This window comes from Drosophila albomicans, chromosome 2R (genome assembly GCF_009650485.2).
Source record: "Drosophila albomicans strain 15112-1751.03 chromosome 2R, ASM965048v2, whole genome shotgun sequence".
NCBI lineage: Eukaryota > Metazoa > Arthropoda > Insecta > Diptera > Drosophilidae > Drosophila > Drosophila albomicans.
Genome location: NC_047631.2, coordinates 2,676,186 through 2,689,770, shown reverse-complemented (window position 1 = coordinate 2,689,770; position 13,585 = coordinate 2,676,186). Strand labels below are relative to the sequence as shown.

At 40.1% G+C, this 13,585-nt stretch overlaps 1 protein-coding gene across 4 annotated transcripts in view; it reads left to right on the top strand.

Moving 5' to 3' along the window:
* Positions 1–13,113, top strand: part of LOC117576137 (homeobox protein homothorax) — a 146,544-nt gene extending 133,431 nt beyond the window's left edge. For 3 of the 4 annotated variants that reach the window (XM_052007774.1, XM_034260701.2, XM_034260698.2), the window contains 3 exons: positions 5,450–5,526; positions 8,393–8,451; positions 8,688–13,113. In XM_052007774.1, coding sequence (XP_051863734.1) covers positions 5,450–5,526; positions 8,393–8,451; positions 8,688–8,848 — 297 coding nt within the window. In that variant the 3' untranslated portion in view covers positions 8,849–13,113. The remainder of the gene's footprint in view (positions 1–5,449; positions 5,527–8,392; positions 8,452–8,687) is intronic. The other variant, XM_034260699.2, reaches the window with a different exon arrangement.
* Positions 13,114–13,585: the final 472 nt, after the last annotated feature.

The following is a 13,585-nucleotide window of genomic DNA, read 5'->3' as shown; positions in this document are numbered from 1 at the left end:
ATATGCCACCCCCAATAGTCTCTTCCTGCTGCCTGCTGCCTGCTGCCTCCTTCCTCCACTCCCCCTAAGTAGTGCCCACCCTCTGACATTGATGGATTGCCGTTTAAATCAGCGCATCACTCATGTTTACCCAGCGAAGGCAAAGGCAAAAGCGTCGACGACTGCGACTCGACTTTCACAGCCTTCTCCGTCAGCATATCCTGCATATCCTTGACGCATTTTTTCCATGTCCTTTTAGCTGTTTAATGCCATTAAGCAGTTTTTCACAGGGGCCGAGGGGGAGTGGGACACATTAGAGAAATTGTTTTGCGTTCGACATGCTCTGGAAATTGAGTCGACATTTCTGTATGCCACATTCTCTTTGGGGCTTTTTGGCTAATGCAAATGCCGAAGCCGAAGCTGATGCCAATGCAATGGACAGCGAATTTGATTTATCAAGCGCCTTTTCCAATTGGCATAATTAACAGTGGTATTTTTTTGCTGCCAAGAGAAACTCGATGCCAAGCTTGGCACGTCAATCTGACGGGGGCAACAACTACAGCTATAACTACAAGCACGGCCATGTTGACATGGTCGATGCGACATCGATGGCGTTTCCAAAGTCGTTAAAAGCCAGACCCCAAATAAGACAACCTCGACGACGACGACGATGGTGCTAATGAAGTGCACTTCAGTTCGTAGAGACTGCGTCTGGATGGGGAGGGGGAATGCAACGGGGGCTGGGTTAAGCGCACTCTCTGGCCAACCAAAAACAAAGGAATGCCTGATAGGGTGAGGAGAGGAGCGGGAAGAGGGGACACTGCAATGCATGGCTGGTTTGTTGTTTCCGATTGCTTGCATGCATGTTGTAGTTATGGTTGTTGTTGTTGTTGTTGCTGTTACTGTTGCTGTTGCTGCTGCCATAATTATGGCAGGCGCGCGAATATTTTGTTTACATTTGGCGCGCATTGCAGACAGGCAACGGCAACGGCAACGGCAACATGCAGCGTGCAACGTGCTACATAAAGGGGGAAAAAGACTCATTTCGCGTGCTCCGCCTACTCTTGGCTCATGCGTTGCCAGATCCCTCTTGTTGCCCCACTCCCTCCCTTACTCCGCGAATCGCATTTGCCAGCTCCCATGCAATTTTCTTCGTCTGGCTTCGCTTGACGTTTGCTTTAGTTGCCGGTGCGCCGGTGCAGTTGCCACAGTTTAAAAGTAACCCCCGAAAAAAACAAGGCGCAAAATGGCCTAAATGGTAGGCGAATGGCAAATGACTGGCACGCCGAGGCGAGACAGACAGCGGGCAGCTGGCGGGGGGAAGGCGCTGTGGCAAGACCGTGGCGCAAAAAAGTTGCATTGTTGTCAGCGCTCATGTTGCATGTTATAGCCCACAGCGACGGCGGCGCTTAGTGTGTGGCATGTGTAGTCAACAGACAACAGACAGTAAACAAAACATTCGGACAACGACGAACCGTGGATACTCTGCAATAATTAGTTAATGAGTTACGAGTGAATTGTGGACTGTAAGAAACGAATGTAGAATACTTTTCTTAATAAAGATGCAGTTCGAAACTTCGTTGCTTACCGCAAGAGCCAAGAAGCAGTCGCCAACTGCTTGTGGCACTTACTCATTTTAACCCTTGGCCAAGTTGCCACAATGCCTGCTTCCTCTTCCTATTAACTGCAGTTTGGTTTGCATACGTAATTCTCTTTCCTACCTTTGTCAGTTTCTTGACCCTATCGCATTGTGGCAATGGCCACAGGGCATCTTATAACTTTGTGCAAATTATTTTTTTCCGTTGTTCGCTGTTCGCTGTTTTCTGTTTGCTGTTCGCTGTTCGCTGTGACGACGTCGTACTTACTTTGAGTATGAGGACCGAGTTGCGATTAGTGCGACACTCTCTTCCTCTCCCTCTGGCGCCCGCACTCCCTCACTCGCTGACGCCTGTCGTCTATGCTTCTGTCCCTTTCTCGCTCCCTCGCCCAGTGGATACACTCATTTGGCTCTGTTTAGACATGTAGTGCAACTGGAAAAAATCTTCATAATGGCTGCCACAGGCCGACGTCGCAATGCAATTTTCACCGCTGACGCCGTCGACGACGACGACGCTGACACCGAAGCAGCCGCAGCCGCAGCAATTTGCAGTTAGTTGTTGTTGCTGCTTGTTTCACAAATGGCGTCGCATTTGGCGTTGTTAATGGCGGCGGCGTCGCTGGCGTCGTTGTACGTGTGCATTACCGAGCCATGCTCTTGTAATCGTTGTTGCTGCTGCTGGAGCTGGAGCTGGAACTGGAATTGGAGCTGGTGCTGCAGCCGACGTCTTGAGCTTGTTGTGCCATGTGTCACGGCATTGCAGTCATGTTGACATCATGTGACCAGAGTGGAGAGTGGAGAGTGGAGAGTGAGGGAGAGAGAGCGGGACAGAGACATAGGCCTATGCCTGTGGTTTACTTGGCACTTGTCGACAGGCGGCGGGGAAGAGAGCAAGAGTGGGACAGAGTGTATGTGTGCTGATTGTTTTAAATTCATTTGCCAAGTTTAAATAAACACACAACACGAGCGAAAATATGTGGAAAAAGTGGAGCGAGTTAAGCGACTAGACAAAAGGCTCAAAGAGTAGCAGCTGGGGAGTCGCTACTGGGAAAGAGGGAGCGGAGGGGCTTAGGGGACAAGCTGCAAGTTGACAGCAAAGACACAGAAGAGTGCAAAAGCAACTTAAAGGCGTGACAGTAATTAATTATTTTGCCGTATGGTAAATTAATAAACCAAATGGACTTTGTTTCACTTGACATGTTTGCACTCGTTTGCTTGGTTAGTTTCTCGACTCACTCTTTGCCCGTTCTGCTGTCGATTGAATGAGTGTGAATGCGAATGAGTGTGAGTGTGAATGTGAATGTGCTGGCCAAAATGCATAATTGCTTACATTAGCGTAATTAGAGCTGAATGAAAGAAAGAAGCACCTCGAAGATTGGGACTAATGCATTCTTGATGCGCTCCAGATGCAAAAATCAAAAAGATGTACTGAGGAGGGCGAACGAAAATCAATGAATAGTTAGGAAAAAAACAAATTTTAGGGAATCATCTTCTCCAACTGTTGTCTTTATTAATATCAAACAGGTAACTCAATGATTTCATATTGTAAATCTCTGTTAATTAGTCAGGTTTCTATAATACGTTGTTCCTAATTTTATGCTTATTCCATCTGTGTGGCTAATCAATGAAGACTAGTCGATTGGAATTGGGTTCTTAAGCAATCCAATTCTTAAATGTGCAGGAAACTCGATGTCACTATCAATTCTAGCCACAATAATGTTAGCTCGGGGCAACTGGCCCAGACTCTGGAATGAAAGCATTTCTCTGAATAGATGAGCGCCACAAAGTATGCAATAAATTCTATTTTAATTTACCTGCATGTAATTTATGCATTTTGACTTCTTAAACATTTTATAACCCTGCCAACAGAATGGGCATGGCAAGGGGATGACGGGGGTCAAGAGTCAGGCATGTGGCTAGGGGAGAACATTGCTTTTGGCATGTCCATTGTATTTACATGGACATCTACGTTTATTTGTCAATACACAAATTTCATATAGTAGTTTTAGTATTGGCTGTTGTCAGGACTTGAATCGAGGCAGAAGCAGAGACAGTGGCAGGAGCACGGTATTGGGCGTGTCACTGCAAACAAATATTGCTACCGGGCATACACACACACACTAATACACTCATATCTATAGTACAAGAAGGCAACACGCAAAATTTATTAAACACAAACAATAAGGAAAATGCATTTAAGGAGCGTAGGGCGGGATCGAAAGGGGAAGTCGACAACAAAATGGGTGTGCACGGCAAGGACAACAAGGCAACTAAATTGCATTACAGACACTACGCAGGACATGCGGGCAACCAGACAGACAGACAAACAGACAGACAGACGGACGCACAGACGGACGGACAGTCAGAATCGTCGGTTGGCAAGACATGCGACAAGGATGTTGCAGCGTTGCACATTTCGAATGGAATACCAAATTCCTGCCACTTGAGCACTTGCATATTGAATACCGAATGCACAAACTATATGGAATACTATATATATACCGCAAAGCAATATATACATTTATATACTCATCTATTCGAGCACATGTATGTGTGTGTGTTATTATACATATACTAAGCAGCAAGTGACAGTCCATATATTCTGGGCACAGTCTGGTGGGTGTGGCTAAGAACGGTAAATTTCTCAGTGCAATAACAGCAGCAGCACAACAACAACAGCAACAGCACTTGCTTCCTGAGTGTGTGTGTGTGTGGCAAATTGCATGTGCAGACAACTGCGAGGACATTGCTCAAAAGTTCAATTGCCAGCAACCGCAAAATGACAATAGAGACAGAAGGCAGAACGTTTGATGGGGCAGAGTCCTTTTGTAGAGAGTGGTGGCACGATTAAAACGCCCACAGCTGCCGGAAATCTGTAGTCGCATCACATCACATCACAAATAAATAATAATAAAAATACAAAACAAAGCGCCAAAATGAAAAGGGTTGAACAAAAGCGATTACAGACGCATGCGCCAAGGGATCTCGAGAGCTGAACAAAAGGCGAAGCCAGAGATTGACAGCGATTTCCGCTCTGAGCTCTAGAGGAATTGGGCAATCCAGGTGTCAAGTCTGGCTTCCCTGCTTTTGGTTTCGTTGTTGTTGTCGAGGACTCGTTAAGTCAATATTGAAAATCCAACACTGCGACTACAACTAAATCAAATAGAAATTTGTAATAAGCGCCAGTCGCCGATTAGATTAGCTTGCCACTGCCACTGCCACTGCCACTGCCACTGCCACTGCAACTGCACTCCTACACATGGGTTGGGAGGTATGTTTACTCACTGACGCCACTGTGGCGGCGTGCCGGCTGCAAGATTTATGAGGAGCAGCGGACAGCTCTCACCATCGCACATCACCCATCACGGAACCCCGCCTCCGAATGTTGTTTGCCCATTTGGCGCTATAGAAAATGCGTTGCAATTGCAGACAGAGACCGAAAAATTGAGGACATTTTGAGTGGCAGTGGCGATAAGGGAGAAAGGGGTTGGGGCTGCACTCACTGGTCAGAGATCCAGATAAACATTTCGAGTGAAGAAAAAGAGAACACGCGACTATGACTGCTAGTGCGAGTGCGAGTGCGAGTAATAAAATAAACACCAAGGGGCAACAGTTTTTTGGGTGCCACATTTCAAGTGCAGCAGTTCAGTTCCGACAGGTCTCAAATATGTTCTATTCTACGGTTCCCCATATATGTTTTATTAGAGTCGCAGCCGCGGCCTAAGCTGGCAATGATTGATCGGTGGCTGGCTTGTTTAACGTATTTCATGTGGCTAGATTGTAAATCTTCGTTGTCTTTGTTGTGTTAATTGAATTGTGCCAGCAGTAAATTTATTTACGTGATTTTTCTCCTCTCTCTCTACTTACATTCAGCATCCCTACCCTTCCGAGGACCAGAAAAAACAATTGGCGCAGGACACAGGCCTAACGATACTGCAAGTAAACAATTGGTAAGTGTTCTTCACCTTTTATTATTATTAATTTAGAATAAAATGTATTTAATGAGACTACTTTCTCATTTAAACTAATATAAGATCAAGGCAAAGCATTATGAAAAAAGTTAGTAGGAACATTAGACACATGCTTTATGCTACTTTCTGTTGCTGATGGAAAAGCGAATCTCACGAAAGAAAAGAATCTGAATCAAAATCAGATCTCAGAGCCAGAGCACACACAAATAGATATCAGCTTACACCAGTAAATTTATAAGGCAGCTTGCGCCTACAACAAAATTTACTGCAGTTAAGAGAAGAACTTTGAAATAACCTGTTCAGGCAAAACTGCAGCATAGCAAATGAAATGCAAATAAAACTATGGCCATGATGCCCTGGTTTGGTTGGTTGGTTGCTTGGCAATTGGCATGAGGAGAGACAAACAGAGCTGAAGCGTAGAGCCGAAGATCTGCAGACTTGGCATGAGCTTGAAGGCGACTTCATCAAATTTTGCACATTATGCGACATGCTGCAGAACTTGACACCTGGCAGCCAATGCAATGCAATGCAGGAAAAAAAAGAAGACTAGGCAAGCTTCTAAGCCGTCTGCAGTTGGCTGCTCTTACGAGTAGTTGTTGTCGCACGAGTTGCAACCAGATCCAGGAAGCCCCAAGATGTAGAGATGTAGAGATGCTGAGATGGAGGGGCTGGCAACGAAAGTAAAGCAAAAGCTTGCAGAGAGCCAGTTAAAAGCGTTGCTGAATATTTTATGCAGTTGCCGTTCGGGTAATGATGCGACAGGGCGGGAACTGTGTCTTGTGCTTTTGCTTGTGTCTGTTTCTGTGGCATGGAATGCTTTTAAGCAGAGACAGGCCATAATAAAATCTAGCGAAAAATGTGTGAGCCACAGGAGCAGGACAAGGATACGGACAAGGAGATGGAGATGGAGTGGGTATAGATTGGGTTACTGAACTGGTAGGGAGGAAGTGGTCCTTCCACTGCTGCTAACGGTGGCACTGGGACTGGCACTCAGCTCAATTAAATTGAATTTCGCGCTCACTGAAGCACACTGCAAATTAACAAATACTAGCAGAGGCAAGGACTATGGCAGGGCTCTTTGGGTGGTGAGGGGGGAAAAGGAGCCCTGCTCGCTTCGCTTAAGCACGCAACGCTGCGTAGACAACACAGCTTCAAGGAGAAGCAAATGCTGACAGAGAAGGAACGAAGGAGCGAAAAAAAGAATACAAAAAAATAGAGGGAAACCTTTGCAGAAAATAGCAAAATAAAATGTTGACACTTTTGGTTATTTATGGGCTGGCAGACGACACCTTCGCCAAAACACTAATCCATGGGGAATGGCCAAGGGCTTCTTCAGCTAAATGTGTATTTATTTTGCGCAATTTGAGGAGTGGCAGGCGTAGAAATAGGACAGGAAACTGCGTAAGAAGCAATTCAAATGACCAACAGATAGAGAAGACAAGTCCTGGAGGGAAAGTGTGCAAGGAAGATAGAAGGAAAGTCCATTAACACCCAATAAGAAGGAAAAGTAAAACTCTTAGACAGCCAGACAGACGGACAGAGTACACTAAGAACTCAGTGAATTCGGTTCTGTTACTGTTCTCTGCTGTAATCGAAAAAGTTTTGTTGTAGCCAAGTTTTAAATATTAACGCTTACTTACAGCTGCAGAGTGGAAAAAAGTTATAATTATGGCGTAAGTACATAAATAACGCCGCAAATGTGCGCCGTTCTTGTGGCATTACCAGTGCATGCCGCTTGCCACATGCCACATGCCACATACCACATTTCTCTGCCACTCGGTTCCTTCTCTCGCCATTTGCAACGCAGCCAATCAAGTCAGCAGCCAGCGGCCAAATCGATTTGCAGCTTACAACATGGCAACGTCTCACATTCGAATCTTCTTGAGCCAAAACGTTCCCCAAATCGTTTGCAACGGAACTCAATTCCATTTTGTCGTTTTGATAAACGATTCCAGGGCGTTGCAACAATTTCCGCCTCAAAATGAGCAACAAAACTGAACTGCAAATTGAAAAAAGGCAACACAACGCTCGCTCCCAACAAAGACCGAAAATCGAAAATGAAGTGTCTTCTTATACATATGTAAGGAATGAATTTCAGGGGCTGCTTTCAGTGCATTAACCTCTACTAAATCGCAAAGAGTTCTGTTTTTCTGTGTTGCTTTTTTTCATTTTTGGCTAATGTCTCGTTGTGTTCCTGTTCTTATAGTATAGTTTTCCCTTCATTTTTTCTGCCTCTTTTTTTTCCTTAGTAAGTGTCTTTGGGTATCTGTTTCTGTTTGTGAGCTTTCTGTGTCAACCCAAGCGGCTAAGATCGCTTGAACTGAGCTGACTGTCACTCCTGTGACGCGACGGCTGCGACGATCTCGATCTCGAGCTCGAACTCAAGCTCGAACTCGATGCCGATGCCGATGTCGGCTTTTTGCTTTAATCATTTCATTTCTTTGGTTGATCCTTCACGCTGCGGAAGGATCAGCAACTGCCTGCTTATTATTTCTTATTGCATTTATTAAACGACAATCATAACCAAAGTCGGCACTGGGCTTTGTAAACCAGGCAACCATTCCCAGCTCCCATTCCCCATGCCTCATGCCCCATGCCCCATGCCCCATGTCCCATTGATGTGGCCCGACTCTCGTTTGGCGAGCAAAAAGTGTGACTCTGGCAAAGATTTGGTTTAGTTTATGGCTAAGTTGCGCACATAAAGCAGGCTGCTGAAAATCTCGGCAGTCACCGTCTAAAATCATTTATAAATAATTCATAAATCCAACTGTTGTCTTCTACTTAATTAAAAAATAAGAAAAAACTCAAACTAATATCCATTGCTCTCTGCTTTTGTCTCTTACAGGTTCATCAATGCGCGCCGAAGAATTGTGCAGCCAATGATCGATCAATCAAATCGAGCAGGTAAATATCACAACCAACCAACCAACCATGCCCCCAATCCAAAGCCCCATCCTCCCTCCTTAACAAACCAAAAAAATATCCATAACTATGAAATGGCGCAAAGCAAAGAGAAAGAGCAATTAGGAGCTTTGTCTAATTTCGAACGCAATTTCTAATTATTGACATTTTTTTCTCTCTCTCTCTCTCTCTCGATCTCTGTCTCTCATTGCAACATCATCAAACGCAACTCTCAACAGTTTATACACCGCATCCAGGTCCCTCCGGTTATGGTCACGATGCCATGGGCTATATGATGGACAGCCAGGCGCATATGATGCATCGTCCGCCCGGCGATCCCGGCTTCCATCAAGGCTACCCCCACTACCCGCCCGCTGAATACTATGGCCAGCACTTGTAATGTAACGTTAGCGATGGATACGCGACGCATCCCGAGGCCACAAACGCATCGCAGTCCGTTGGTGGAGTTGAAGTTGGAGCTGCAACCGGAAGCGGAGCTGAAGCTGAAGCTGAAGCTGTTACCAAATCCATCAACGATGGACGAGCGGATGTGGAAGGGAAACCAAATGCAGACGGAAACCAATGTTGAGCAGCAAGCTGATAGCGACAAAGCCAAAATCATAGCTTAGAATAACTACTACATAGCAGAGGAACTGGAATAGGACTCGGAACCGGAGTTGGAGTCGGAATCGGAGTCGGAGCTGGAACCGATCTGGACAGTTGAACAGAAATGACAAACCGTGTGGCAATATCAATCATGTAATAGATCGCAGTAAAATCGTAGTAAAATCATAAGAATAACAAAATTATAATGAAAGTGATGATGATATTAGCAAATAGAAAGAAAGGCATGCGCAACAACAGAACCAACAGCAACAACACCAACTGCAGCAGCAACAATATTACCAACAACAACGTTAAATGAAATTTTTGTGTATACCTTAAAATTAAATAACTTCAAGAAGCAACAATAGAAGAGGACGTCGAGCACGAAGATATTTATGCATAAAGCAAAATGAAACGCTTAGGTCTAAGTTAAATGAATACAACAACAAAAAATACAGACATCAACAACAACAACAACACACACACACATGTACACACACTTAAATATTTGACAAACAACATGGAAATATTTACTAATTGAATTCTTACATGCAAATCAGTACGTCAAAAGCTACAAAAGGCAATATTTCGAAGCATGAATTTAGGCGCAATCCAAATCCAAATCCAAAACGAAAACATAAGCTACAGTTTGAACGACTGCAAACAATAAAATAATAATTGATTTGTTTGTTTTATAAAACTATTTTTTAATTTGAATTTAGTAAAGAATGAATTTCTTAGCAACCAAAATTGACCACAAGCTGCGTACAATTCTTTTCAATCCATTTTCAAAAATGCAACAAAAATAAAAATAAATACAAAACACAACAAACAGAACAGAACAGAAAAGAACGAATGTGAAGCAGAGGGGGGAATAATGTTCTCTAGATTTAGTTTCTTTGTTTATTAATGTAAGAAGTCAGTTGAAGTAAACGCTTTTGTTTTCTTATATGTAGTAGATACTTACCTTGTTTGTACGTATGCATACAAATGTACATATATGAACAGAACGATAACTAATTAAAACTAATGATAATTGATTAAATACCAACTATTTACTTACATATATATATATACATATGTATAACCACGTATCTATATATGGAAACATATATCTTAGTTTTAACATTACATATTATTTAAATTAATTAAATTGTTTTCTAATTTTACGCAGTGCAAAACTTACACGAAAGCAAAACTGAAATTGAATTTAAATTGGATCACTACAATTCTTTGATTATTTTTCTTTGTGGAATGTATTGAATTTCCTATTGTGTGTGTATTTTGTAGTATTATCTCCAAGAAAATCGCATCTTCGACAATGAATAAATACACTAAAAACCGAACACACAACTGAGGAGCTACACATAAAAAAATTGAAAAACAATAAACCATAAATAACAAATGATAAATGATAAGCTTGCGAGTACACATAATCATATGTACACACATACATACGTATACACAAACATACATTTACATAACAAATACAAAATAATAAATAAATTATGTATAATTTTAAATTCTAATTTAATTTATGTATTTTAATTTGTATGCGTTATATTTAGTTACTATTATGATTATTATTATTATTATCATTATTATTACAATTACTTAATTTAATTTTAAACACAATACAAAATGGAAAGATTAAATGATGAAAATACGAGTAAAATGCATCTTTGATAAATAATTGCAAAAATAACATTTCTTGTGTTTGTATTTGATTTTTGATTCATACTTTCTGCAGCAAGAGGTCATTTCCAGTTTCTTATTTTATTTTTCCGACTCGCAATGCAGCTTTGGGTGAAGCTTTGGGGTTCGCTTTCCTAAAATATTAAGGCAATTGAACTGATTTCAACTAGAACAAGTGCGTTTAAATTGAATTTACACAGTTGAAATACCAAATCTATGAAAACTAATATCGAAACGAATATACGTAAATGTAAAGAGAAACAAACTGAAATTTAATTAAGTGTTGTACAATTTCATTTTGAATATACGAGCACTGCTACCATACTATTAACAATGTGTGTGAGCAAGTAAGTACCTTTTTATAGCTCTAAAACACGAATGTACTATATGTACTATATCCTTTGGCTTTTTACAAACAAATTAACCGAGAGCTTCTTTCCTGTAAAAACTCCTGATTTCCTTATACTATTTACATCACACATAATAGTATTGAAAACACACGCACACTCATCTAATTATAACTACTATACTGGAAACAATCATTCAAACGTATACGAACTTCTTAAAGAATACCCCTGGACAAAATTATATTATTGTTTTGCACGAAAAGCAACAAAAAACAAGCTATACAAATTTATTTACAAATTGCTAATGGCAAATGTTTTTCAGCCAGACCTAAGTATTTAAAATTAAAAACAAAACGAAACATGGAAACGCAAATTGCAAAATTTTCATTAAATATATACAGAATTATACGATTTATGCATCGATAGTAATATATTAGACTTTATGGTAGTTATCTAATCAATAAAAACCATTGACTTGAGAAATAATTAAACGCAAATTGTACAGAACGCCTTAAACGAAAACCCCAAAATTAATTGAGCGAAAGATGTATACGAGTACTATATTCATATATATAACTTATATATTAATATATATGTGTGAATAAGAGAATATATTGAAAGCTATAAATATTTAGATATATTATTGCTAATTTTCGAAATCCAAAATAAATAATATAAAATATGTATGTATGCTTAATAACCTAAGCACAAGGAACCAAAATTCAGTAAGGACGAAGTAGAGCAGGAATGCGAACCATCGGTTAACATGTTGAGATCAAGAAAGAAAGAAAGGGAAATGGATTAAGAAATAGTTTCTAGAATTGACTGTTTCCTTGCTTGTTTATATTCGTATCATCTACTGAGTAGATTCGATATTCCATTCTTGTCCTTTCTCTCTCTCTCTCTTTCGCGATGCCAGCATGTTAACTTCTACCAAGACACTTTGAATTGTAACTAAAAGCTTGTAAATTAAATCCTCTGCACGAGAATTAATTTTGTATGTGGTGACCGCTTGGCTTGGCAGTGTCAGTTGTGTCAGTGTTGATAAGCGTTACTTGCAAGTAAGTAGTATAAAAGGAAGAAGAAGGGTTGAAAACTAATTTAAGAAAACCCAAAACACAATTAATTATAATAAAAATATTTAACAAAAAATTCAAATATTGTACATGAAATGAATTTTAAAGCTTTTTGTGTTTCAACCTTTTTTCGTTTAAGAATTTAAATTAAAATGTGATTTTTCTCGAAACTTTAATGTATACGCCGTAAATATTTAATATGATTATTAAGAACGACAGCAACATTTAATACGATGATTATATTTACATACTAATAATATATTTAATAATTATTGTACATTTTTGATAAACTCCCATTGAAAATATTTTGTAAATAGCGGAGGAACCCGCCTAAATTATAAAACCATCATAATTAAACGCAAAACTGAAACAAAAAACAAACAAACAACAAAAAACAAAAAATATACTGTATTTAAAGCTAGATTTTAATGACCGGAGACAAATGCAACCCTGAGCATAGACTAAAAGTGCATAAACGATCTATACAACTTACAACATACCCACGAGACAGCATATGATGATCTATGTACATAGCGTATGTAGAAGAGAGCAAAGAAAAATAAAAAAGAGTATGTGAGAGAGAGACACAAATACTCATAGAAGAAGAGAGGTGCGGGTGAGCGATTGAGCGAGATAGATAGTGTGCGCTCGATGAACGGAGTTAGAACAGGAGAGAGAACTAGCTCTGTAGTTGCAATAAATAATCAGATTAAACATAAAACACTAAATATTGAATCACAAAGCAAAGGCAAAAGCAAAACAAAATAATACAAAAACTAATATTTATATGAAATAAATAAATCAGTGTTTGTGCGTGTATAAATTAACTTTAACCAAATTTTTAGGATTAAATATAAAGGAAGAAAACAAAAAAACAGGAAGTAAAAGAGAGATGAAAAGTAAACTTGAATATATTTAAAAAAAGATAAGTATCATTAAATTAATAAAGTAATTGAAGCTTCTATGTAAAGAAATAAAAAACAAATCTTAAGATTATGAGAAATTGGAGAATTAACTAGATCAACTCGATGAATGTAATAAAAAAGTGAACGAAATAGAGATGGCAAGAAGAAGATGAAGAATATGAAGAAATAGGGAGAGCAAATGAAATGCAAAATATGAGAAAATATTGAACATAATTTTCAATTGTAATAAATTATGAATAAAAGATAATGAAAACCACAAATGTTCTTTCTGTGTTTCCATTGATTCTCAGCATGCGAATTCCCAGCACTTTATGCGATTTGCACTGGACATTTGATGTGGGTGTCTTTATGCCATTTGCCATATGATAGTCAGCTGGTCAGCTGGACAACTGTATACCAACACTTTCGTATGCCCCGATGACCAATGCGTTGCGTGCAGTATCTTCTTGAAAGACCCAGCCAATATAATTGAACAATAATTGCCGCG